Genomic DNA, 26,124 nt, shown 5'->3' on the forward strand with positions numbered 1-26,124 from the left:
TACCACCCCCCATTCACTCACGTACACAAGTCGGAAGGAGGCTCCAGCGTGCAAACTAGCTCGGAAACCACCATCCGCGGACGATTGGGCCAGCCAAAGCCATCCATCTTATAAGTATCCGGTTACCCACCGTAACAATAATTAATTTAATTTAGCTTTTAAAATTTATAATAGTCACTCAAGTTAGTTTTTAAGCTGATTTCTGTAAATGATATATTGATTTTATACGCTAATTTGTTAAGATTTTGACTCTTTATTTATATTTTATGTGACTAAGACCTACTAGATCTTCTAAATGTTTGATTGGCTCTAGAACATTCTTGTAAAGATGATAATGACAAATTCAATTTAAAAAATTTTGCGACTTTGGGAGCAACAATCAAAGTTTTGGAACTCTAATAAATGTTGATCATATGAAATCTGGATAAGAAATTCAAATCACAACAAGTTAATATACTAAATCAACATGTCGTTAACGAAGATTAGCTGAAGGATTAGTGTGAGTTAGGATTACAAATTTTCAGGTCTAATATGAGTCTATTAAAATTTTAAGGGTCAAATTGAAACCGACTTCAAATTTCAAGAGTCAAATTAAGTATTAACTCCTTCTATTAGAGTTTGTTTCAGTTAAATTGTTAGAAAATAAAATTGTTAGAAAAAGATTTTTTTTTAAGGAAAAGTATTAGTGTATTTGACAAAATTTTGATAATAAAAGTAAAAGTATTAAACTAACTTAAATTGGTCGAACGGTTAGTTCACTCGTCTATTTAAGCAAAAACCAGGGTTCAAAAGTTACATATTTAATTTAATACTGAATAAACTCCAAATTAAAGAATTCACATACTTTATTTTGTTAAGTATTACATTTTCTTATATCAATTTACTTTTTTAATATTAAGATATAAGAAAATATAATACTTGACAAAATAAAATATGTTAATTCTTTCATTTGGAGCTTATTCAGGATTAAGGCTTGGTTTGGTAAAGTAGCTTATGAGCTGTCTTTTAAAAGACAGCTTTTTAAGAGCTGCAACACTTGCGTTTAGTAAAATCAAATTAAAAATGACTTTTAACAAGCATAAATACCACAATTGTATTTGATAAAATAGCTTTTAAAACTTAAAAAAAATTATAATAAACATGTTTATAACGAAGAATAATTTATTTCTTTATATTCTTTAAAATTTTATATGATATTTTAAAATAAAATAATTTTAAAATAAAAAATTCAAAATAAACATAAATATAATAAATAAACTCTTTTATTTTTTAAATTTAAAATTTTATATAACTATCATAAAAAATTATTTTATCCTAAACATCATTATTAAAAATACTAAATTACCTAACTCAAATTTTAGAAACTAATAGTTTAAATATTTACTTGATTGTACTAATGTAAATAGAGTTATCATTAGTCAATAATAAAATTTGTATGTAATCCAATGTTAGTACTGGATACGTATTACCCATCTATATATATTGGCTCATCTTTATAAATCACAAAAAATGGATCACATATTTCAAATAAACTACTCTTATGATTATATATCTATATTTACATATGTATATACATGTTATTATAATTTTGACTAATGTTCTTGCAAGAAAAATTTTATAATTGGTTTTCATAAACCAAGTCAACCTCTTCACATTTCAAAGAACAGATAAAAAAGAAACAAACATAATAGATATACTTAAAAAATACAAAAATAACGCACAAATAAATAATATAGATAGATAGAAGTTCATACCTAATATGTGATAGAGATGTATTTATGTTGAAATTTGTGAAGATTAGATTGAAAAATAAAAAATATATGAAGACTTGTGTTAGAATATGTGAAGGTTAAGATAAGAAGCTAGAAATATACGAGGATTTCAACAACAATATAATAGCGAGAAGGGGCTACTACTTTGACGGGATCGGCAGCGGACTTTAAATCTTGGATTCAGGATATGGAACTAGTGAACTTAGACTTATCTGACCGCTGTTTACCTGGTTCAGGGGCCAATCTTGTAGCCGCATTGATAGAATGTTGGTTACTTTGGAATGGCTAGAAGAGTTTCCCGATACAAGGCTATGAGGTGGTCCAAGAGGGTTATCGGATCATTGCCCAATGGTGATGGAAGCTGCAAGGGTCAGAAGGAAGCCGAGACCTTTTCGAAGTCTTGATTCATGGTTCACTCATGAAGGGTTCTTGAGGATGGTGAAGGAGGAGTGGAGAAGTCTAGGGGAGGTGCGGTTCCTGGACAAGTTAAAGGCCATGACGATTCCTTTGGGCAGATGGCATAGAGAGAATTTTAGGTCTATGGACATGAGAATTAAAAAAGTTTAAGGAGGAGATTAAGAAAGTAGACGATATGGTCAATAATGGAGTGCATGATAGAACCTTGGAAGCAAGAAGGAAGGCACTGGTCAGCTCTTGTAAGCGGTGGTATATCAGGAAGGAGGTACATTGGAAGCAGATGTCAAGATCCAGGCATGCAAAGGAGATGGACAAAAATATTCGGTACTTTCACAATTTAGCCTCAGCTCGAAGGAGGATTAACCGGATTGATGCTTTAATAATTCATGAAAGAGTAGTGAGGAATCAAACCAGGATTAAGGTGGCTATAAGAGATTTCTACAAGGACTTGTACCAACAGGAAATGTCACCTAACGTATGCTTTCGAAATGGGTTAGTAATGCAGATAGATGTGGAAGAGGCAACAGAACTGGAGTTGATGCCATCTGTTGAATAGATAAAGGAGTCAGTATGGGATTGCGAGTCAACAAAAGTACCAGGAAGTGACGGATATAATATGAATTTTATCAAGAAGTGTTGGAAAGAAGTTGGGCAGGAGTTTACTGGAGCAGTCTTGGATTTTTTTCGGTCTTCTAGGTTACCTAGAGATTCGAATTTCACTTGGGTGGCGCTGGCGCCAAAGTTTGTTGGGGATAAAGAAATAAAATACCTCAGGCCGATTAGTATGGTGGGTTGTGTGTATAAGGTCATATCTAAGGTATTGGTTCGGAGAATGAGGAAGGTCATGCCAGGGTTAATAGGAGAGACACAGAGTGCGTTTGTGAAGGGCAGAAAAATTCATGATGGGGCATTGATAGCCTGTGAGACTGTGCAGTGGCTGAAGGCTAGGAAGAAGAGTGCTGTGATTATTAAATTTTATTTTCAAAAGGCATACGACCGGGTCAAATGGAGCTTTGTGGATATTATTTTTGCAGAAGATGGGCTTTGGCCATATATGGAGGGGGGTGGATTAAGGAGTGTGTCTGCTCTGCGTCTATGAACGGTTTTGATAAATGGGTCCCCCACTAAGCCTTTCAAGATGGAAAGGGGACTACGACAAGGAGACCTTTTATCGCCGTTTCTGTTTGTGCTAGTTATTGATGTGCTACATAGGATAATCAGGGAGGCGGTGAGGAATGGCCGCATCTATCCACTTTTGGTTGGAAGGGATAATATTGAGCTGTCGCACTTACAGTTTGCAGATGATACCATTCTCTTCTGTCATACTGAGAAAGAGACTATCAGGAACTACAAGCGATTGTTACACTGCTTTGAGTTGATGTCGGGGTTGAGTATCAATTTTGAGAAGTCTAGCTTCATTCCGGTTAATAGTGATCGGCATTGGGCACGTAAGATGTGTCAGTTGCTGAGATGCAAGGAGGAGTCTCTACCAGTCCGATATCTTGGCATTTTTTTTGGAGTAAACCCGAGACTTGTGAAGACTTGAAAACCATTTATTGATAAGGTGGAAGACAAGTTAAGTCTGTAGAAAGCAAAGACCCTAAACAAAGCGGGTAAGCTGGTTCTTATTAAGTCTGTTCTGAATAGTTTGCTATCTACTATCTTAGCCTATACAAGATGCCGAAGGCGGTAGCGGAGAAGTTGATCTCACTCCAAAGGCGCTTCTTGTGGAGTAAAGAGAATGGGAGAAATGAGATACCACTAGTAAAATGGGAAGTGGTGATGGCTCCAAAAAAGGCAGGTGGTCTGGGAATTGGAAACGCAGTAATTCGGAATACAGCTTTGCTCTTTAAGTGGTGGTGGAGGTTCTCGAAAGAGGATTGTCCTGTGTGGAAGAAATTCATCTGCTCCTGTAATAACTTGAATCTGAATGAGATGTTGTGTGGTCAGCCTGTATCTACAAGGGGTCCTTGGAAGTATATTTGCCAGTTACAAATCAGTGAGCCACATGTGAGAGAAAAAATGATCAGGGGTTTGTATATGGATGTAGGGAATGGCAGAACAGTATGATTCTGGGAGGATATCTGGTTACCTCACGGTATTCTTAAAGAGTTGTTTCCAAGGCTTTTCTCGGTCTCAAACCTCAAAGGTTCTGTTATTGGGGATTGCGGGTTTTGGGATGGGCTAGAGTGGATATTAAATTTTCAATGGAGGAGAGAGCTTTTTCAGTGGGAGTTGGCACTAGTAAACCAACTCCATCAGGTTTTACAGTCTGTTCAGCTAACATCTGAGAGGGAGGACAGAGTGGTCTGAAAATTTGATAGATCTGGTATTTATTCGACTTACTCATTTGTGCAGGTGTTGCAGGAAGCAGTTCTCCCAGAGGAAATAACAAGCTATAGCTTCACAAGTGCAATTTGGAAGGGTTTCGTTCCACCAAAGATCGATTTATTCTCTTGGTTTGTGTTGGTGGGGAAAGTGAATACTAAGGACAGACTGTGTAGACTAGGTATAATTAACCTAAATGATCGTACATGCGTCTTATGTGGTAAGTCTGTGGAGTCTGCTTTTCATTTGTTTATAGATTGTGAGATTTCCTAGCAGGTGTGGTGTGCTTGGCTATTCGCTCTTGGAAGAAAATGGACCATGCCTGGTACACTCAAACAACACTTTGAAAGCTGGACGAATGCTGCAGCAAGAAGAGTGAGAGGAGGAGGTGGGTGATTGGCTTCTTTGCTCTTATCTGGATAGTTTGGCAAGAACGAAATGATAGAATCTTCAGGAATCAAAGCTCACGTGTGGTGGATATTATTAATAGATCTTTCTTGCTCTCCGATGAGTGGAGTGGTGGTAAACCCTATGGTTGTTGATGACAATGCCGAAGATAACTAGCGATTTGTCATGACTAGAGTTATCGGGTTGTTTTTTATTATTTTATATGCTCCACCTTGTTGTGTTTAGCTTTTTCCTTAAAAAAAACAATATAATAACGAGAAATATGTGCGAAAAAATAAATAAAATTGTATAAGCACAAGCCAGCTTTAAAAAGCTCCTGCTGAGGTGTTTTCACTTTTAAAAGCCGCAAACACAAATACTTGAACTTTTTAATTTACCAAACACAAAATGAGGTGCTTGTGTTTTTTAAAAGTCAAACACCTCTTGAAAAAAAGTTTTACCAAATCCAACCTAAGTTAAATATGTAATTGACATAAAAATATTTTATAAAAAACTCTTCTCACCTTTTATTGTGAAGAATGGCACTTAATTACTTCACATTTACCTTCCACTATTGTATACAAGGAGTTTAGCTATGTATAATCGTTGGCTTCCTTCCACATATTTTATCAACTTTTATTTTCGCATAAACCGCTACACTCTCCAACAATTTATGCATGTTTATTCTTGTTCAAAAATAACTATAGTATGTAGTGATTTTTAGTCAATCAATTTCTCTTCTTAATTTGCATTAGGTTGTCACGATTTTTTTTGTATTTCGTAAACTTTTCTATTCTGTAGCGATTTACATCAAGTTGTGAAAAAGTTTATTGGAATAACGAATTGTAAAAAGTTATAATTGAGTAATTTTAGTTGTATTTTAATTTATTTAAGTAATTTGTCAAAAAATTATTGTTATTTTTTTTTCATAATTTTGGTAAGAAATTAAGAATCGGGTTAGAGGAGTGAAGAAGGGAAAGTGTAACAGAGTGGAGAGAATTCCCGCCAGAACGGAGAAGCATTTCCCGCCACCTCTTGTAATTATTAATTGGTTATCGCCACTAATCTCCCAAGCTTTGCAATACGCATGCTTCATACTTGATAGTTGATACTACATTACTTTGTCATTTTCTGTGTTTGTTCAACAACACGCACACACATACTGATCGCTAAGATGCGTCGCAACACCAACGGTCGATCGCCGCTGGTGAATCAACAGCGCCAAATCACTGCTTTCTTCTCCAAATCCACTTCTTCTTCTCCTTCTCCTTCTCCCATTCTCTCCGATTCCAAATCCATCAGCAACAATAAAACCTCTAAGTTAAACCCTAACCCTAACCTTACCTCTGCTAGCCCTACCCCTCCCACGCCTTCCCCTTCTAATCCCAAACCCATTCTTCTCGTCGGAGCTTCTTCTCCTCTATACTCCGATGACGTCATTGGAAAAAGGATCAAGGTTTATTGGCCTCTTGATAAAGCATGGTACGAAGGTACTGTCAAATCGTTCGATAATGCCACTTCTAAGCATTTAGTGTTATACGACGATGACGAAGAGGAATCGCTCGACCTTTCCAAGGAGAAGTTCGAATGGGTTCAGGATTCATCATCGTCTGTCAAGAAGCTTAAACGGTTGCGTCGCAGCTGCGACATCCCCATTGTTAGGAAGATGGTGATTGACGACGACGAGAGTGATGGAAGTCCCAAAGGTGTTGATGATGGTAATTGTGGCAGTGATGATTCGGATGAAGATTGGGGGAAGAATGCGGTGGATGAAGGCGCTGAGGAGGAAGATGACGTGGAGCTAGACAACGAGGAAGATGACTATGAAGATGCTGCTGCAGAGAGGTCTAAAAGAAAGTCAAGTGCGAAGGTGGAGCCAAAGAAGCGGAAAATGAGTGGAACAGAGAAACCGGAGCCTGCAAAAAAGAGCAAGAACGTCGGGGAAGCTGGTGGTGTTAAGGGAGCTTTCAAGTTCTCAGTATTGGAGCCTTCAAGTACTTCGGATAGTGAGTGATTATTTTTGGGTTTTATTTATTATTAATCTATGTACTTTGAGACCCAGTTTTCAGTTATGTGACTAATGCAGCTCCTTATTGAATGATTTTTTTATTGTTTTTATTTTAAGTTGGGGTGGGTTGGGGTTGTGGCCGTTAAATCTGGTAATTTTCAAATTTGGAAGTAAATTGCTTGTGGTTGTCCTTCAAATAAGGAAGATTAATGGTCAAATGCAACCTGTTAAGTAATTTTCCCCTTTCAGTGGCATCAGCTTTGAGAGGCTGCTTCTTATATTGTCACTGGATAACTGAACTGCCAAGTTCAATATATTTTGTAATTTATAATTTTGGTCATGTCTTTGAAGCTAAAAAGATATCCAATGGCGTTGACAATGTGGCAATTGATGATGCCTCTGAAAGATTTGCGACAAGGGATGCTCAGAAATTTCGCTTTCTCAGAGAGTGAGTGTTGAATGTTGTCATCTACTCTTTCTGTGCAACTGGTTCTAATCAGAATTGTTATTGCCATGTTTTTTGGTATCTTAATTTGTATATTTATTTTAAAGATTTATGATAAATATGGTCTTCTTACAGAGACCGCAGGGATGCTAAACGAAGGCGTCCTACTGATGAAAATTATGATCCAAGAACTCTCTATTTGCCTCCTGATTTCTTAAGGAGTTTGTCAGATGGCCAGGTAATTACTGCTAAAGTGTTATGGTGAATTCTCAAGGGTGAATGTTATTTATGTGGTCATTTAATGAATGCAGAAACAATGGTGGGAGTTCAAGTCAAAGCATATGGACAAAGTTTTATTTTTCAAGGTTTGAGTTGGTTAAGTTTTGTTGATGCTGTTGACCCATCCCTACAACCAAATGAATTTCAGTTTCCATATTTTTTTGCTGGTACAGATGGGTAAATTTTATGAACTTTTTGAGATGGATGCACATGTAGGAGTGAAAGAGCTTGACTTGCAGTATATGAAGGTAAGTATAAATGTTCAAGAGTTGTAGACCTACTTCAGAATCTCAAATTTTTTATACTGAATCATGCAGATTAATCTCTGGTCAATACTACATTTATACTCCCTCTCTCATGTTGATTTACATCATTACATGTGCTATTGTCAGGGGGAACAACCTCATTGTGGTTTTCCGGAGAGGAATTTCTCAATGAATGTGGAGAAACTTGCTAGGAAGGTTAGCCTCATAAATTACCCTTTTTTTTTTAATTTTTGCATTGCTACTTTTTTAATGTCTGCTGTTCTAATGAGCACGTCCAACAAGGCAGCCTCTGAAACTAAGAACTTACTGAATTGTTTTGGTGGAGCAGGGTTACCGAGTTCTTGTTATAGAGCAGACTGAAACACCTGTACAGTTAGAGCTTCGTCGCAAGAATGGCTCAAAAGATAAGGTCTGATTATATCACAATAACTAGAAAAATAATTCTTTCTTATCCAGTAATGCACGCTTCATGTACTTTCAAATAGTGTTTTATATTTTACTTCTCTTTTTCCTCACATTTGATTCCATTTGATAGTACCTTATTGTTGATAGAAGAACATTGCTCTATAAGTTAGATATCTATTTCTTCTAGGTTGTGAGACGGGAAATATGTGCAGTGGTTACAAAAGGCACACTAACTGATGGGGAGTTGCTGTCAGCAAACCCAGAAGCTGCGTATTTGATGGCACTGACAGAGCAACATGAAAACAACGCAAATGAAGTTTCAGAGCGCATTTATGGACTTTGTATAGTCGATGTTGCCACAAGCAGAATCATTCTTGGACAGGTGCGACTCTACAATTTTGAGTCTCTGGAAAAATCCACATGCATTGACTTAGTCAAAATCTTACATGAATGCTGCTAATGTCAATAATTTGGTTAAGCACCCAATCCTTTTACCTCTATTGGGAATAAAGACAAATGGAGGCAGATAGGGCTTAAGATCTTTTTGGGGGTGGAGATTTTTATTTCAAGGATGCATTTTTACTTTATGTTTATTAATTATGTTTGCTCAGAATCTCAATAATGGGTTTGCTTCTCTGCACCACAGTTTAAGGATGACTTGGAATGCAGTGCTTTATGCTGCATCTTGTCTGAGATTAGGCCAGTTGAAATTGTGAAACCTGCTGAAGTGCTCAGTGCTGAAACAGAGAGAGTACTGCTGAAGCATACTAGAAATCCTCTAGTGAATGAATTAGTTCCTAATGTGGAGTTTTGGGATGCTGAAAAAACCGTGGATCAATTGAAGAGAATTTACAGGCACACTGATGAAGTTAGTCTAGAAGATAATGAGCTAGGTTGCTTGCCAGATGTTTTGCTGGAGCTGGTGAAAACTGTCAATGACAATAAAAGTGCACTTTCAGCTCTTGGGGGTGCTCTATATTATCTGAAACAGGCTTTCTTAGATGAGGCATTGCTTAGATTTGCACACTTTGAGTTACTTCCATGTTCTGGCTTCTGTGATCTTGCCTCAAAACCATACATGGTTCTTGATGCAGCAGCCTTGGAGAATCTTGAAATTTTTGAGAATAGCAGAAATGGAGATTCTTCAGGGTATGCTTATCATTGTCACATTCAATATCGTTACTCCTTTATTTTAATACAATGGGGATATTTTATGTTTATATTTTAACTGAAATGATGATAATCTTACAGTACTCTGTATTCCCAATTAAACCATTGTGTTACCGCATTTGGAAAGAGACTACTAAAGGCATGGCTTGCAAGACCATTATGTCATATAGAGTTAATTAAGGAACGCCAGGAAGCCATTACTAGTTTAAAGGTGGGTTTTCTTGGCCATCATTGTTACTTCTGTTTTTTATGATCCTTCATGATTTTATGCTAGTGGTGCTTAATATTATGCCATTTAGATGTTAAGATTGATTTTATCATAATCAACAGATTCAGAATCAATACATATTAGTAAATAATAGTTTCTTTGATATATGATTTGCTTTTTAGGGAGTTAATTTACCTTATGCACTAGAATTTCGAAAAGCTTTGTCAAGGCTACCTGACATGGAGCGATTGCTGGCCCGCATCTTCTCCACTAGGTAAAAGATATCTATGCAACTGTGTGATGTTTAATTATTTATACTTGCCTCACTGATCATATTCTTAAGTACTCACTTTTCTTTTTCATGAATGTAGTGAAGCTAATGGAAGGAATGCTAATAAAGTGGTTCTGTATGAGGATGCAGCAAAGAAACAACTACAAGAGTTTATTTCTGCTCTTCGTGGTTGTGAACTAATGTTGCAAGCATGCTCTTCTCTTGGCGTTATTCTGAATGATGTCAAATCTAGACTACTCCATCATCTGTTAACACCTGGTATGGTTATCTCAATGAAATATGCTATAAAATTACTCTGGGCTACTGTTTGAGGTATTGTATGTTGTCAACTGTAGGAAAAGTTCTTCCTGATGTCTGCTTGGCTCTGAACCATTTCAAGGATGCCTTTGATTGGGTGGAAGCCAATAATTCAGGCCGTGTAATACCTCATGAAGGAGTTGACCCTGAGTATGACTCAGCCTGTAAGGCAGTTAAAGAAATTGAGTCCAGTTTATCAAAACATCTTATTGAACAAAGGAAATTGCTTGGAGACACATCTGTAAGACCAAGACCTCAGATGGAAACAATGAGTTTAGTCCTTTTATTGTGCATAAAATCAACATTTGAATGCTCCTATTTGTGTTACAGATCACTTATGTCACTGTTGGAAAGGACACATACCTTTTAGAAGTCCCAGAAAATTTGCGTGGGAAAGTTCCTCGGGACTATGAGCTGCGTTCATCTAAAAAAGTAAGGTCAATGTTTTGACAATTTAATGCGAACAAAATTGGAAACTGTTTGGTACTATCTGTTTGATTCTCATGTCTGAATATAACAGTCTGCGGTATTAATTTGTTGGATTCTAGTTCTAAGTATCCTTGCCTTAGTTTAGCCCATTTATTATGCTGGCGGGTCTTGGTATTTTATATCAGTTAACAGAAGTGAATTATTAGAAGTCCTACATTACTTAGGGATATGGCAAGATAGCTTTTATTATTGCTCGACAATATTCACCCTTTGCTTCTGGGTTGAAATATGTCCTTCTAACATGAATTAATCATTCTTTTGATTTCTTCATTTGGTCCATGCAGGGCTTCTTTAGGTACTGGACTCCTGCTATTAAAAAGTTCCTGGGAGAACTCTCCCAAGCTGAATCTGAAAAGGAGTCCTTATTGAAAAGTACATTGCAGAGATTAATTGGACGCTTTTGTGAAAATCATACTAAGTGGAGGCAATTGGTGTCTACTACAGCTGGTACTTATTGCTCTTCTGAACCCAATTAATAGCACTCCTGCTTAAGCCTCATTAGTGACAAGGTTGTCATTTTATTGTATTACGACCAGAAATATGAATTGAAACTGTAAAATTAGTATTTTTAAAATAATGACTTTCCTATTGCCCATGGAGGGGGAATGTACAAACATGAACCTGGTACCATTTGATCAATACAAGATTACAAGAAGATTAAATGAAAATGTGAAAGATGCATGTCTTGTACATGTTCAGCTGTCAAATTTTGTATTGTGCCTATTGTTTGCTCACTATATTTCTTCTGCTGAAATGATTCTCTTTGTTTTAGCCTTTCTTATCTTGATTCAATACACTCCTTTCCTTTAGGATATTTTTTCCAAGATAAATTTTTCATGCATTTAAATAGAAAATCAAAAGCATTTCTTTGTTTATGGCTTAAACTGGATGCCACCAACATATTGCAGAGCTGGATGTTTTGATCAGTTTAGCTATTGCTCGTGATTACTATGAAGGGCCAACATGCAGACCAAGTTTTTTAAGCATGCTATCTACCAAAGACAGTCCTTACCTCTCTGCTAAAAGTTTGGGACACCCAGTCCTTAGGAGTGATTCCTTAGGAAAGGGGGCCTTTGTACCCAATGACATATCAATTGGTGGTCAACACGATGCCAACTTTATTCTTCTAACTGGTCCTAACATGGGTGGAAAGTCAACTCTCCTTCGCCAAGTTTGCCTGGCGGTGGTTTTGGCCCAGGTGAAGCTTTTTCAGTCATGTTGCTTCCTTTGATCTCTTCTTTATATATATATTGGGAGGGAGAAGTGTTGGAGTTTTTTTTTTTTTGGAAACTGCTGAGGTGCAAAAGAGTGTGGCAGAGCATTTGATAATTTAATAACATGTTTTCTTCTGCAGGTAGGGGCTGATGTCCCAGCAGAGAGTTTTGATTTGTCACCTGTGGACCGTATCTTTGTTCGCATGGGTGCCAAAGATAATATCATGGCTGGCCAGAGTACATTTTTAACTGAGCTTTCAGAAACTGCAACAATGCTGGTGAGACCCCTCTGGCATCAACTTTAATAACGTGAAATAAGGGTTAAGTAGGCACGATAATAAGACGGACTTAGGACAAGCTTTATGAACCCTTTTATTTGGCTTGTTACATATTTTAGATCTATTACGTATATGAATTTGATCTGATTAAAGTATTCATACTCTAAATGTGTTTGATGATGAATATAGTCTTCAGCCACTCGTAATTCATTGGTGGCTCTTGATGAGCTTGGGCGTGGGACCTCAACTTCTGATGGGCAAGCCATTGCGTAAGTCTTTTGTGGCACTGGAATACTTCTATACCCTATGATGTCTTTATTAATATTTGATATTTGATTTCTTACCTATGCAGGGAATCTGTTCTAGAACATTTTGTGCGGAAGGTTCAGTGTCGTGGATTGTTTTCTACACATTATCATCGATTAGCTATCGATTATTACAAAGATCCCAAGGTATTCCATGTGTGTTTCATACACGATAATTAAACCCATCCTCCGATGCTCAGAAGAGATATTTGAGCTCATTTGTGTTAGTTTATGTGTACCCATGGGTTCACAAGTAGCCTTTTAAAATATGCTATTGAAGTCTTGCATTATATGTTATGGAATTTCCAGTTTTCTATTTTGTTTAGTAGTTCTTAGTTTGTCTTTCATATATTGTTGTAAAGGTCTCCCTCTGCCATATGGCATGCCAAGTTGGTAGTGGAACAATTGGCGTGGATGAAGTCACCTTTCTTTATAGGCTGACCCCTGGTGCATGTCCCAAGAGCTATGGTGTTAATGTTGCACGGTTGGCAGGTATTATTCTTTTCCACTTTGAAAATTGTCTGCGATTTCTTTTTAATGTGTTAAATAGTTCTTAGCCAGTTCTTGTTATAACAAAGTACATTAAATTTGTTGCAGGGCTTCCAACTTCCGTGCTTCAGAAGGCTGCTGCTAAGTCCAAAGAATTTGAGGCCTCTTATGGTAAATCTAGAAATGCGTCTCTTGAAACAAACTCTCCAAATCAGGAATGGGTTGATGAGATGATAGTTGTAATGAAAATGTTGAACAAGGCTGCTGCAAATTTGAGTTATCAGGAAGGTGGTTGTGACAGCTCCCTCCATGAACTTAAGAGTAGAGCAAGAGAACTTATGCAGCGATGTTAATTGCTGTAGAGAATCTAGATATATTTGCCATGATTCATTTTTTTTGAAAAACAAGGTTTTGGTGGCCAGATTCTGTAGTAATCAATCCAGATGGGATAAGGGCCATCTTGCTTTTCATGTTGGTTGTCCAACATACCACTTTTGTTGATGGCGTGCTTGTAAATAGTTGTAGCGATAGTGATTGGTTACAACTAACAAATTGAAGCCTGACCCGTTGTACATGTTTAGGAGTTCTCCTAATAGACTTGTTTTTAAAGTTAATACAACAGGCGAATTCGGTTGGGCTTTTTCTTCCCCCTATTCGGTATTGTTAGGTCGGTGGGTGATACAAACTACAAGGTATGAATGCTGCATGCGTAAATGGGAAATTCATTTCAATTCGAATTGCTTTTTCTATGAACTTATGTTCAATGTTTCAACCAAAAAATAAAAAAATTGACGAGAAGCATCTTCATAATGCTCCTGATTAATATACATAAATAATGTCTATATACTTGTTGCATATGCATGAAGCCGTCTTGACTCGCTTTCGTCACTTGTATCAGACAATGATATTGCATATTCATAATCCCCGTAGTGTCGCTGAACACTGTTGTGAATGGCTCCGATCGTTCTAATAATTATGTACATGGGTAAAATTATTCCGCTAGCCTTTAGTATAATAACCTACATCAAAGACAAGTTCCATTCAGTTCCACAGCCAAACGCATAAATATCATATATGAGGAACATTGAGTATCAAATAGGATGGACTTACTGTTACAAGTGTAAATGGATAATCCTCCGTTCCACTTGAAAGCACTGCGAATATATGTCTTACAAGCAACACAAATGTAAACTGCAAAAGATAAGTCCAGAGAGTTATTACATGAAGATACTTTAAATTAAACAAACTCAAGGAAATGGGATAGAAATGTGAACATAAACTATTATTATTCAAGCCTTTCTAAATGGAAGCGGCTAATCTAGTTGGCAATATTGAAAGAATCAATGTAAGTCATTGACTCGTTAAATTTTCCAAATCCAGCCAAACTGATTAATTGATTTTGTTGTATTATCAAAGTACAACCTAAGGCACCTACGAAGCTGCTGCAAGAAATAAAGATTCGAATTTATTAACGCCGCCAAGAAAACACGTAAATGCTTACAGCTAATGCAATTGTTCGACAGCAAGACGCGCTTCTTTGAGTTGCAGCATTGCATTCTGGCTGCTCTTCCACTTCATCCATTATCTCTATTCTTCCGTTTGATTCTTCTTCCTCCATCCTTCACATAAATACAACACATTCTCCAAATTTAATATCCAAACACATCTTAATTTAGTCCTAATATAAGTTCACATTCATAGTTGCATATATACATGTTATAGAATACCTAGTGGACATTGCTTCATCATTTATGTGAGACTTCTTAGGATTTGCTGTATATCCAGGTTGATATTGCTGCAAAGAAAAAAACAAAACAAAATCACAATTAACAAACCTGAAATACATACATGTCTTGTAACAAAATATTAAATTGGGTGGCGACACGTCGCCACGTCGGTGAGAACGAAAATATTATATTATATCAATTCAAAACCGTCCCATAGAGGCCCATTATTTTACTAGAATAGTTTCAAAATGGAAATTAATATTAAACCGAACAAGTACCAAAGTATGTGATCCTATTCCCCAACAACAAATAAACATTCCTACATTAACTAAATGTAATACTAATACGGTGGGACTTCTAAATTCTAATAATAGTTAAGAAGGAAAGCTATATACATTGAGCTTACATATAACTATATAAGCCAAACAGCTAAATTACAAAAGGAACGCACCTCAATAATAATAATAATAATAATAATAAGCAAGTTAATATCATTTTGTTGCTATAGCCATTACGTCAAAACCGGATAGAGAAGCTCACCCTTTTTTTCTCGATACCGACAAACAAATATAAATAAATAAATAGTAACACACGACAAATATTTTAAATAGCATCAGTATTCAGTAAAGTTAATTTTCATTGTAATAATAATAATAATGAATAAAATAGTAACACGGTGGTAAGTGGTAACTTTAAACTTTCTCTTCTCTTTTGATATTGTTAGAAAAGTATGAAGGGAACAAGATATTAGTTTCGCTCTTAACTTAATAAATAAGTCAATTAATATCAAGTTATCAACAAATGCATAACTTAAAACACTCTCTTTCTTTCTCCCCTTTTTCTTTATTGAAGAAAAGAAAATGAATATTCCAAAAAATTAATTAGCGTCAGGAAAGTAATTTCTGATTGTAACTTTTTTAAAACGATATGAAAACAACGCTATCACCAATAATTAAAAAATAAAAAAATAAAGAAGAAGAAGAAGAAGAAGAAGAAGAAGAAGAATGATCGAGGTTGGTTCATACCTGAAGACATAATTCACATATCGTATTTCCTTTCTCGTTGCACCATCTCTGTATGCAATCTCTATGAGCAAACTGAATAGTAAAGAAAAAAAAAAACAGAGTTATTGATCATACTTGAGAAGAAAAAGAAGAATAATATTGTAAATAAATAAATAATCGATTGAGAAGAACAAAAGCTGAAGAAAATTTTGATGTGTTTGTACCTTAACAGTTCCAGAACAAGCACATGGTGCTTCCAAGGTTGTTGAGCTCTCAAACTCTTCTTCGTGACATATTCTACAGCGAGGAACAACCGCAGATATTAATTTCGAGTCATTGATTATGATCACAACCTCTTCCATCTTTCTTGCTTCCTATGATCTCTGTTTCTTTCAAGTTTGTTTTCGAATTCTTTCTGATACTCTGTTTTTGGGTTCCCCTGTTTTCTCACTCTCTCTCTCTCGAATCTCAACTTTGTTTATAAATACAGGGCAAAACTTTGGAGTTACCAAAATGCCCTTGCAAGTTCTTAAGGAAAAAGGTGGAAATTATTAAAATAGAAATATTATTAATGTGACTGAATTTCTGAGACCATAATTATGAAGGGTCGCTTTTACCCTTTGCAGGGTCAGATTAGTAAGTAGATTATTATTACTATTTTAACTTCCTTAGCTTTCAGCCTTGTAAGGTTCAAATATTGTTAATTTTGAAATAATGGTTTATAGTAACAAATATGAACTTTATAAAAATTGAATGATTGTTTGGATATAGCAAAATATAAAAATATTATTTATATATTAAAATTAATTATTAAAATTAATCACGTATATTTAAAAATCATATAAAATTATAACTTTTTTTGGTTTTTTAATATATTTATTTTTTTAATTTTATATTTTAAGTTAATAATTAATTTTAGTAATTAATATTCATATACTATTATAATTAATTAAAATAGTAGTACAAAGTATTTATATCTCGATAGGGAGTCGTAGTGTTCATTTATTTGGTCAAATATGTTGACAAAGACATTCGCGGTGTTCAATATTTTCCTTAAATTATTCAGTCAAGTTATAAGAGATATTATATTTTTCTTAGAATATTAAAACTAAATCATTTGAGGATAACCATCCTCTTTATCTTCCGTAACAGTATGAGGATATTTTCCTTTATATGTTGCTCGAAATCGATATAAGAAGGTGATTATTATTATTATTATTATTATTATTATTATTATTATTATTATAACAAGAGGATAGTCTTTTGTTCCTTTTTCTTCATCTTCTGTTGAGATTTTCAAAAAAAGATGTTATATATATATTAAAAATAATTATAAAATACACAATATATTATATATAAATATACGATGGTTGTTTTAGTAGATAACTTTTAGTGTATATATATATATATAATAAATTTTTTTAAAAAATTATATTATTTTTTTAAAATTAAAATTATTTATCATATATGTCATCCTACCCAACATTTCAAAATTATGTTTTCATTTATGGGTGATCTTTTCAACTTTCCCGTTTTTTGATCAAATTTTCCTCCGTTGACAATTAAACATCTCAAAGGTTGGTGACATTGCTTAATCAGGAATTAAATTTTTTCTTGTCTCTAAATAGATAACCAGATTAAGCTACTGTCCGAAGCAAAACCTACATATTATTCATGAATTCACAAAATCTATTAGAGAGATTAGTGCGTTAGTTAAAAAAATATATTAATTACTTGTTATACACAACTGATCTATTAGGCAGTTAATGCTAATTAACTTAAAAATTAATTAAAAATGTTAAAATTGAGAAAAAAGATAAAAAAAATATAATTTAAATAAAAATGATATTTTGTATTAAAATACTTTACTTATAACATTCTTGATTAATATTCCTAGCACAGTTATTAGTAAGATTTAAAAAATAAAAAATAAAAAATAAAAAATAAAACAGAAAACAAAATGGTATGATCCTGTGCACCTTTACTTGTATTCATTTATTATAGTGAAGAAGGGGGGGCACAATTGCAAATTATTGCAACTATGAAAGAAAGATAGGTACCTTATTTTTCCTGTGCTCCTCCGCTTACAGTTCCAACACTGCACTTTACTCAGTTTTAAATCTGGGGCCTACGATCCTTCTTCGCCAACGGTAAGTAACAAACGTTCATAGCAAACTGAAATTTGAATTAATGGGCCCCATTCTATTTATTTATTATTATTATTATTTTCTTTTTCTAAAATTAGAATAATAGAGTTAGATTAATCCAAAACGCGCTCACCCAAATGCATCATTAGCCACATTCGGTGACTCTCCTTTCCACGCCAACCTCCTTTTCGCCTTTTTAAAATCCTTCAATTCCTAACTTATTTCATGATTGATCCATGAACGAAATAACACACAAGTTAAACATATTCTTCAATAATTCAATTCTTATAGTTACATGTTTGACAAATACGATGTACATATAAATATTATTGCGTATTGTGCAATTAGGATCTTTAATTGTGTCCTGCGATAAGAAAATAAAGCTACGATATTTATTGCATTTCATACTGTATGGGAGGAAGCTGACACACGTTACTTAATGCTTAGGTCTTAGTGCTTATCCTTTCTAGTTTTTTTTTTTTTTGTTCTTATCGCCTCCCTTCAAATTGTTCTGGATTTATCCAACAATTATTTGCAATCCTTGTCATTTAGAACATTCACTAATCACAAATTCACACAAATTCATAGGGGTATTAAAAGTTTTCTGGTGACATTTTTTATGGGCAAGTGGTCGGTACAATATTGGATTATGTAGGGACAAGAGCCTTACATTGAGAAAAGTGGACCCCACCCACTCATCTTGTTAATGTTCTTAGCTAAGTACCCAAAGCCGCGTAAGAAAAACTAATATTATTAATAAAATAAACTGAAACTAATTATAATTTATTTGTATAGCTATAGTAATTTATAAACATTGTAATTTATAGGAGTTGGAGCCATTTGTTGGTGGTGGTTTGGTAACCAAGTTAGTTCCGTTAATGCATGTTGTCGTTGTTGAGTTGTGTTTAAGCTAAGTCTTTAATTAAAGTGAATAAAGGAGGGAAGGATGCAATAAATCAACCTAAAATTTGGAAATTTCTATCATTTGTTTGATTAGGAATGTGAGCTAGAAAGGTATCGTTATAGTTGTGAACGTTGATGTCTTAGCTTGAAAGTACATGGATTTGCATGGATAAAAATCATATAAGATTGAGGGTCATGTATGATTAAAAAAAAATTTGAATTTTTTAAATTTTAAATTTTACTTTAGAAAATAAAGTGTGATCTTTTACCATATATTTTATAAATGGGATCAAAAGTAAATATGAGAGAAAAACTATTTAATGATAAAAGATTACACTTTACCTTCTAAAATAAAAATTACAATTTGGAGGATCCAAATTTAAAAAAAAAGGGAAAATAATAATAAATTATGATGATGATAATATGTTTTTATTCCCAAAGGGGAAAAGGGATGGGCCAATATCATAGTTAGGTAGGTTTATTTCTATCTGGGCCGTTGTTGGGTTTGATCACTTCCAAAGTTAGAGGCACCTAAACATGGGCTTAGGTTTCATTAAGTTTAATTTTTAGACCTCTATTAAGCTTACCACCAATTGATGAGTTATGACCCAAGAAAAATAATGCAGCTCTATACAATGAAGATGTCGTTGACTATGAAGAAAAGAACAATGAAAATGTCTGTCCAGTTGATAAAGAATGTCTTGAGAAGAAAAGGAAAGCACATAGGGCATATGCATAGCTGATAGCTCTTCCAAGAGGAGATTGAAGAGTCACAAGTCACACAGTTCCCATATAATCTCCCAGGTTGCTTGGATTAAGTGGTAGTTACAATTTCACCCATCAACCGTAAGTGATGAGGGCAATAATGTGATATTTTTCTGGCCCTTGAGAGGCATGTCTATACCTATACACATGCTACATTGCTACAATGCTTCTATCGACTAAAGTTTTACACTATACACAATTCTTTATGTGCTAAATTGACTCAATTATGTTCACAAAATTATTCTCTTTATTATGTCAAATAACTAGTTACGTGTTTTAAATACTAACGGATCTCTAATCTCTTCAATAGATTTCACACAAACGAACAATTCGCAAGTATATATAAGGGCTTGACACGTAATATTTGAAATTGTGGAGAAAACGCAACATGTACACATGCAGTTAGCTAGTTTGTCTGATTGAGATACTTCAAATTATGAATCTACTTTACAAAGTAAGAAATTAACCCGAGTCAAATAACTATTATAATTATAATTATAATAAAATAACGATGATATTATTGTGTCCCTACCTAAAGATCAAGTAGATATGTGTCATTCTATACATTAGTTTTCTGTCTGCTTTTTAATGATCCCTTAAGCTACGTTATTGTGGGAGGTAGTTTATGCCTTGGAGTTTCGATTCTAACCACTCATTCAATGGATTATGGATATGAAATAGACAGCCACATCCAATTCAATTGCCTGAGATGTAAACAGCACACACTGGACATTGACCTTTAGCTTAATCATAGTAAACTCCACTCTACTTTTATTTGTATCGAATTTCCCACTAAATTAAAATACTTAATTTTCTATACTCTAATTTGTTTGGTTCTTCTTCAATCCTAGTCCTAGTATAATAAAAACATATATAGGGCTTTCCCTCACTTGGATTCTGAACATGACACGGTTGTTTCCTTGTTGATCTTTTGTGCAACATAACAAAATTATAACTTGGCGTAGCATCGTTAGATATTTGGTTTCGCAAGCCAAAGACTAAGTCAATATGTTATTAAGCTCATACTTAGAGATATTTTAAAATAAATTTAAATATTTTAATCACAAATGTAAGTAGTAACCAAAAGTCTAGAATTACATTCTAAGTTCCACTTTTTTCAAGAAGCTAATTAGTCCATGCGACGTTGATTGACAACTGACATAGTATTAATTTCTAACTACTACGAAGAAATTAAATCCGGAAATAACACAAGGTTCTAAGTTCTATATATACATAATCCAATCCCATTTGGTTCAGCATTATCTACATTCTAAGGCCAAAACAAACACTGGTAGTGAAGAGTGAATAGAGGAATGGAAATGGAGAAAAGAGAGAGGAAGATTATGGTAGCTGTGGATGAGAGCCAAGAGAGTATGTATGCGCTGTCATGGTGTCTAAGCAACCTTGTTTCTGACAACGTCGACAACGTTAAACTTGTCCTCCTCTATGTCAAGCCACCCCCTTCTGTTTACCCCTTAGATGCTGCAGGTTTTCTTGCTTAATTAGTTTCTTCCCACTTTAGTTTTTTAGTTAGAATTAAATAAATAATTACTATAAATTTGGAAAAACTCTCTGACCTTTTTTTAACAGGGTACATATTTTCAAGTGATGTTGTTTCAACTATGGAAAAGTATGGGAAGGATTTGGCTAACTCGGTAATGGAAAGAGCTGGGGATATTTGCAGAAAATTGAACACTACGAATGTATGTAGGCGTTCTTGCATGTACCCTTTTGTTTTGTATTTTGTTCTTGAACTTTATACCAATGATGGGTTTGGTATGCAGATGAGTATGGAGAGAGTAATTGGTAGTGGAGATGCCAAGAATGTGATATGCAGTGCTGTGAAGAAACTTGAGGCTGATACCTTGGTCATGGGAACCCATAGTTATGGATTCTTTAAGAGGTATAATTTGGATATATAAAAGATGTGATTATGATTATAAATTTATAATTTATGAATAAGAAGAGTATTGGGTAAACTTGTTGCAGGGCACTCCTTGGAAGCGTTAGTGATCATTGTGCTAAGCATGCCAAGTGTCCTGTTGTAATTGTTAAGCATCCTTGATTCTCATATTTGGAAGCAGGTTCCAGGGCATACCTACAACTATAACTATCTAGCATCAAGAAGAATGGATTTTTTTGTGTGTATATGTACATATATCTAAAGCATAGGGGGAAAAGATGGTTGGGGAGAATGTTTATTTCATTTTATGATACTTATGCTTAATTTCATGTTAAGAAATACTAGTTGTTATTGATTCGGATTATTCCAAGTTGCTGTTTACATCCTCAATCACAAGCTAGAAAGTCCAATAGATATAGTGAAAAAATCAGAGGGTAATTAAGGTAACAAAATGTGAAGCGCAGTGAATATGTGGAATCAAAATTGAAATGAAAAGGTTTGGATGACCGGATTGCGTGTTTTGTGGTTGTGACAGTTGGGTATATGTTGGGAATTGGAATCCATCAATCAATCACTCAAAAGTAGGAAAGATACCATGCACTCACCTCTCAGCTGCACCATTTCTTGAGTATTTAAAAGCAACCAATTTGTGATATGATTGGCCCATAAACTAAACTAAATCTGTTGCATAAAGGTTAGTAGTGCAAGTTACAAATAAAATAAAGGAGAATAATACAAGAATAAAGTGTGCGCGTCTTTTGCACTAATCCAAAAGTTGTCCTGACTCCACGTCATTCCAAAATCAAGTGGTTAATGGCCATGCTTGACCCAACCCACACACTCTTCTTACACTCATATAACACCCTCATCAACTTGTAACTAACTCCTGTTCCCTATCAACACCTATATATACCATTAGGTTTAATTAATAATCAAAATCATATAAACATGGGGAATTGTTATTGTACCTCTAGTAAGACGACGGCCATGATGGTGGACACAAGCGGGAATGTTCACCGGATCAAGCTGCCACTCAACTCCGGGGAGCTTATGATCGAGCAAATCGGCCACGTCATCACTCCCGCAGACGTACTCCAAAGAACGCGACGGATCTCGCCCTTGGGGGCCGACGAGGAGCTCCTACCGGGAAAACTTTACCTGCTGGTTCCGGCGAGTAGGGTGCACTCAAAGGCTTCCCCATCGGAGATCGCCAAAACTCATATCAAGAACCACAAGAGTCTCAAGATGGAACACGGAGAAGACAAAATTACCCCTGTGGGTGTGGGTGTGGGTGTGGGGTTAGGGTACCAAGGGAAAAGAAGATGGAATCCTGTTCTGGACCCTATTCTGGAATCTTCTAGAGAATCTAACTACCCTTAAGCAGTAAAATATAGAGTATACTTTCTCTTATTTATTTGATGGAGTAGTACGTTAGACTCACTACTCCTCTTGTTAGTTAATCACTTCTAGAATCACCTCAATTATACATTTTCTTTTCGGAATATACCCTTAAACATTATGTAATCATTCATTGACACAGATCAAAGCTACAGATGCTAGTCAAAAGCAAAAGCTTCTAGAATGGCAACTACTTCCCTCAAATTTAAGAATAATACCCTTGTTCCTATTTTCAATCTATTTCTGCATTTGGAGGAGACACTAGGACTACTGAGACATAAATTGAAAGATATAAAAATTAAGAGACAAAGACCAAAATAAATTTATTGTATTGTGTTTGGTGCAAAGTATATAGAATTGAATTGAGATAAATACAGAAAATAAATTAAACAAAATGATTTAATTACCCTTTTTTTCTCTTTCCCATTTTTCGCCTCAAATTTCTTCTTCCATCACAAAACAGTCAGAGCGTGGGATTAGCAAGTCATTGAACAAATTCCAACTCAAGCAAAAGGCGTTACTGTCCATCATCTAGATCTTTGTATATCTTCTTTGGTCTGAGTAAAAGGCAATGACCATTAGCCATTACATACAACTAATATTCAATTTTAACACTTTCAATTTGTGAATCATAATTTTTAACTCAATTTTATACAACGAGCAAAACAATAAACAGCAAAACCAAGCTCAGTTTTAGAATAGTTTTGACAATAATCATAAAAAAAAAAAAAAATTCAAAAACACTAACTACGAGAAATTTCACATTCGTTCTTACAAAAATCAAGCAATTGAAAATTTCTAAAACAAAAACAATTATCGATGAAAATTAGAAAAAAAAAATTAAAAAACGTACATCAAGAATGAACGCTACAAACCAATGGTTAAATTAATTATATATTAAAATATGAAAAAAATGTTAAAACTTAAAAATATGTGAATAATAAATATATTTATATACAAATATATAATAATTAATTTTTATTATGCTAATAATATTTTTTATTTACAGATCAAAAGATAGTAGTGGGGCCGAACACTATTTTATTCCCCAACAGCCCAAAATGATGCTAAAACCGTGAGAAAATCTCTCTGATAAAGTCGAAAAAAAATCTCTGATATAGGGTTCTTTCTTATTTTCTCCCACTTCAGTTGGGCTTCTATCAGTTCCAACCGAAAAAAAATTTGTAAGGAAAGAAAGAGAAGTAGGGCCCAAAAGCAGAAAAAATGTTATTGCAGTTTTTTTATATAATAATACATTTCATATTGCTGTGGTATATGACCGACTGACCGTCATTTGCATTTTGCAATGGTTGCTATCATTCTTCTTAAGTTGCAAATTTTATTTTCCACCATCGATATACATCCTGCTAATATGTCACACATTAAAGTTAGGTTTGCAAACCTAACAAGTAGATTTAATACACTTCATCTTTGACCCTCCATCCTTTCTCAACACTCTCTATTTTGTCTAAAGGGCACTTGACAATAATTTTTAGCAATATTTCTGTTCCTATTTTTAAAATGAAGTATTATTCCATTCTAAGGGTTTTAAATATTGCTTTAATTTTAATTAGAGTGTCTTGCATTATATAAGTACAGATTCCTTATACAAATTAAAGTTGTCAACTTAATTAAATCTTGATCTGCGACAAACTAATTTTACTTAAACTAATCCTTTATATTTAAATATCATTATATTACACTTGAAAACAATATTCTACTGAGAAGAACTCTAAATGTATTTTTAGTATTAACAATAAATACACACACAAAATTATTATTATATTGAAATAAATGGAATAGCTCAAAATATAGTGCATCACACACCACCAATAATAATATAATAAAATTAGTTAACTTAGTTGTAGTTGAACGGTTCCTTTTTCCCCTTAAATTCATCTCCTGTTAGGTAATTGGAGAGATTAAGAACACACAAATGGGCCACCATCACCACCTCATCCTATATACATCAACTCACAATCTCTAAATAAAAAAATTACCAAAATCATTATTCTTCAAACAAAAAAAAAAATATTTAATAAATAAATATGGGGAACAGCCCAATTTTGAAGTCAAAAATGGTGAATAAGTAATTATGTACTTGTAACTCAGCTTAGAAAGCCAACGACCCAAACAAAGAAAATGAAACTACCAATTCCACCATTTAATATCCGTCACAAGATGGAGCCGTTTAACCAACACCATCAGTATATCTACATCTAGTTACGTACATAACTAAATTCACATTCTATCTCACTTTAAATTAAAACTATAGTCTTCTCATTTCTCATTCTATTTCTATTCCTATTCCTAGTAGCTATTATCTCATCTCACTAAGCATAATAATAATAATAATAATAATAACAATGGGAAACCACGTCTCATTTGGCGCCTCACATGTAAGGGGCAAAATTGTGTTCTGCGATGGATCCGTTCAAGAATTCGACGAGCCGTTAACGGCGGCGGAGCTCATGTTAGAGCATCCGCAACAGGTGGTGGTGGAGTTGGACTCCGCCATGAAGGAGAGAAGGCCAACTCCATTGCCTGCTGACAAGAAGTTAGAGATGAGAAAAATGTACGTCATGCTTCCGGTGAAGCGAGGGAAGGCGGTGGGACTGAGCGGCGAAGAGTGCCGCCGCATTGTGATGATGGTTAATTATTCTGCCACACTTCATTGCAAGTACAACGATCTTGCGGTGTGTTCTCCAAGGCTTCTTCCTTGGATCGCAAGGCTTTGGCGGAACAATGAAATGTTGCAGAGAAAGGAGGAAAACATGGCGGGAAATAATATTGAACAACAAGTGCCAGAAATCATTGAAGAGAGGCCGGAATATTATCTGAGTAGGCAAATGTCCGGGAAAGGATGGAAGCCTAGCTTGGACACCATTAAGGAGAAGAACAAGATTAAGACAAAACTCTCTCATTGGTTCTTCATTAAAAGTTTTTAATTAGGTGAAAATTTACGTGTATTTATTATTTATGTAAAATTTATAATTAAGAATTATTATATGATTTAATATGTTATTTAATAATTTTTAATTATTAATTTTACATAAAAATAAGTGTACGTGAGTCATCGCATTTAATTAAGTGGCAATTACTGCACAGATTACATTTTTTTAACCAGTATGTATGTAATGTGCATCCTTTTGTTGTTTGTTTAAGTTTCATGTTAACTCGCCTAGAACTGCATAATGAAACAAGAATATAGCAAAATCGATCTATCTT

At 34.5% G+C, this 26,124-nt stretch overlaps 5 protein-coding genes across 5 annotated transcripts; 4 read left to right on the forward strand and 1 right to left on the reverse strand.

Annotated features, from left to right (window-relative positions):
• The first annotated feature begins 5,873 nt into the window (after positions 1-5,873).
• LOC130935398 (DNA mismatch repair protein MSH6) lies at positions 5,874-13,697 on the forward strand. Its single transcript, XM_057865129.1, has 21 exons — positions 5,874-6,910; positions 7,264-7,360; positions 7,493-7,595; positions 7,669-7,722; positions 7,810-7,884; positions 8,029-8,097; positions 8,231-8,311; positions 8,495-8,689; positions 8,954-9,456; positions 9,559-9,688; positions 9,868-9,959; positions 10,057-10,235; positions 10,313-10,515; positions 10,605-10,706; positions 11,048-11,210; positions 11,672-11,961; positions 12,118-12,255; positions 12,445-12,524; positions 12,608-12,707; positions 12,923-13,052; positions 13,158-13,697. Exons 1-21 carry the CDS (start codon positions 6,079-6,081, stop codon positions 13,400-13,402), a joined length of 3,861 nt encoding a protein of 1,286 aa, XP_057721112.1. The 5' UTR covers positions 5,874-6,078; the 3' UTR covers positions 13,403-13,697.
• A 54-nt stretch (positions 13,698-13,751) lies between these two features.
• On the reverse strand, positions 13,752-16,232 carry LOC130935399 (uncharacterized). Its single transcript, XM_057865130.1, has 6 exons — positions 16,005-16,232; positions 15,802-15,873; positions 14,777-14,844; positions 14,551-14,668; positions 14,160-14,240; positions 13,752-14,068 (listed from the first exon to the last, which is right to left on the reverse strand). The coding sequence occupies exons 1-6, from the start codon at positions 16,140-16,142 to the stop codon at positions 13,889-13,891; spliced, it is 657 nt and encodes a 218-aa protein (XP_057721113.1). The 5' UTR covers positions 16,143-16,232; the 3' UTR covers positions 13,752-13,888.
• Positions 16,233-20,753: 4,521 nt separating this feature from the next.
• Positions 20,754-21,862, forward strand: LOC130935400 (universal stress protein A-like protein). Its single transcript, XM_057865131.1, has 4 exons — positions 20,754-21,083; positions 21,186-21,298; positions 21,380-21,498; positions 21,585-21,862. The coding sequence occupies exons 1-4, from the start codon at positions 20,909-20,911 to the stop codon at positions 21,658-21,660; spliced, it is 483 nt and encodes a 160-aa protein (XP_057721114.1). The 5' UTR covers positions 20,754-20,908; the 3' UTR covers positions 21,661-21,862.
• A 519-nt stretch (positions 21,863-22,381) lies between these two features.
• On the forward strand, positions 22,382-23,136 carry LOC130935401 (uncharacterized). The gene has a single exon (XM_057865132.1). It carries the CDS (start codon positions 22,447-22,449, stop codon positions 22,876-22,878), a length of 432 nt encoding a protein of 143 aa, XP_057721115.1. The 5' UTR covers positions 22,382-22,446; the 3' UTR covers positions 22,879-23,136.
• Positions 23,137-25,188: 2,052 nt separating this feature from the next.
• On the forward strand, positions 25,189-26,093 carry LOC130936768 (uncharacterized). Its single transcript, XM_057866921.1, has one exon. It carries the CDS (start codon positions 25,263-25,265, stop codon positions 25,842-25,844), a length of 582 nt encoding a protein of 193 aa, XP_057722904.1. The 5' UTR covers positions 25,189-25,262; the 3' UTR covers positions 25,845-26,093.
• The last annotated feature ends 31 nt before the right edge of the window (positions 26,094-26,124 follow it).

The sequence above is a fragment of the Arachis stenosperma genome, chromosome 6 (assembly GCF_014773155.1).
Source record: "Arachis stenosperma cultivar V10309 chromosome 6, arast.V10309.gnm1.PFL2, whole genome shotgun sequence".
Taxonomy (NCBI): Eukaryota; Viridiplantae; Streptophyta; class Magnoliopsida; order Fabales; family Fabaceae; genus Arachis; species Arachis stenosperma.

What these genes read in the sequence shown, in the direction of transcription:
- LOC130935398 (XM_057865129.1), top strand. Translation starts at nt 6,079, where the DNA reads ATGCGTCGCAACACCAACGGTCGATCGCCGCTGGTGAATCAACAGCGC. An exon ending in TTGACTTGCAGTATATGAAG is followed by an intron (nt 7,885 to 8,028) that starts GTAAGTATAAAT and finishes TGCTATTGTCAG; the next exon opens with GGGGAACAACCTCATTGTGG. An exon ending in AGCTGCGTTCATCTAAAAAA is followed by an intron (nt 10,707 to 11,047) that starts GTAAGGTCAATG and finishes TGGTCCATGCAG; the next exon opens with GGCTTCTTTAGGTACTGGAC.
- LOC130935400 (XM_057865131.1), top strand. Translation starts at nt 20,909, where the DNA reads ATGGAAATGGAGAAAAGAGAGAGGAAGATTATGGTAGCTGTGGATGAG. An exon ending in GAAAATTGAACACTACGAAT is followed by an intron (nt 21,299 to 21,379) that starts GTATGTAGGCGT and finishes TTTGGTATGCAG; the next exon opens with ATGAGTATGGAGAGAGTAAT. An exon ending in AGTTATGGATTCTTTAAGAG is followed by an intron (nt 21,499 to 21,584) that starts GTATAATTTGGA and finishes AACTTGTTGCAG; the next exon opens with GGCACTCCTTGGAAGCGTTA.
- LOC130935399 (XM_057865130.1), bottom strand. Translation starts at nt 16,142, where the DNA reads ATGGAAGAGGTTGTGATCATAATCAATGACTCGAAATTAATATCTGCG. An exon ending in TATGTGAATTATGTCTTCAG is followed by an intron (nt 14,845 to 15,801) that starts GTATGAACCAAC and finishes TTTTCTTTGCAG; the next exon opens with CAATATCAACCTGGATATAC. An exon ending in GTCGAACAATTGCATTAGCT is followed by an intron (nt 14,241 to 14,550) that starts GTAAGCATTTAC and finishes TATCTTTTGCAG; the next exon opens with TTTACATTTGTGTTGCTTGT.
- LOC130936768 (XM_057866921.1), top strand. Translation starts at nt 25,263, where the DNA reads ATGGGAAACCACGTCTCATTTGGCGCCTCACATGTAAGGGGCAAAATT.
- LOC130935401 (XM_057865132.1), top strand. Translation starts at nt 22,447, where the DNA reads ATGGGGAATTGTTATTGTACCTCTAGTAAGACGACGGCCATGATGGTG.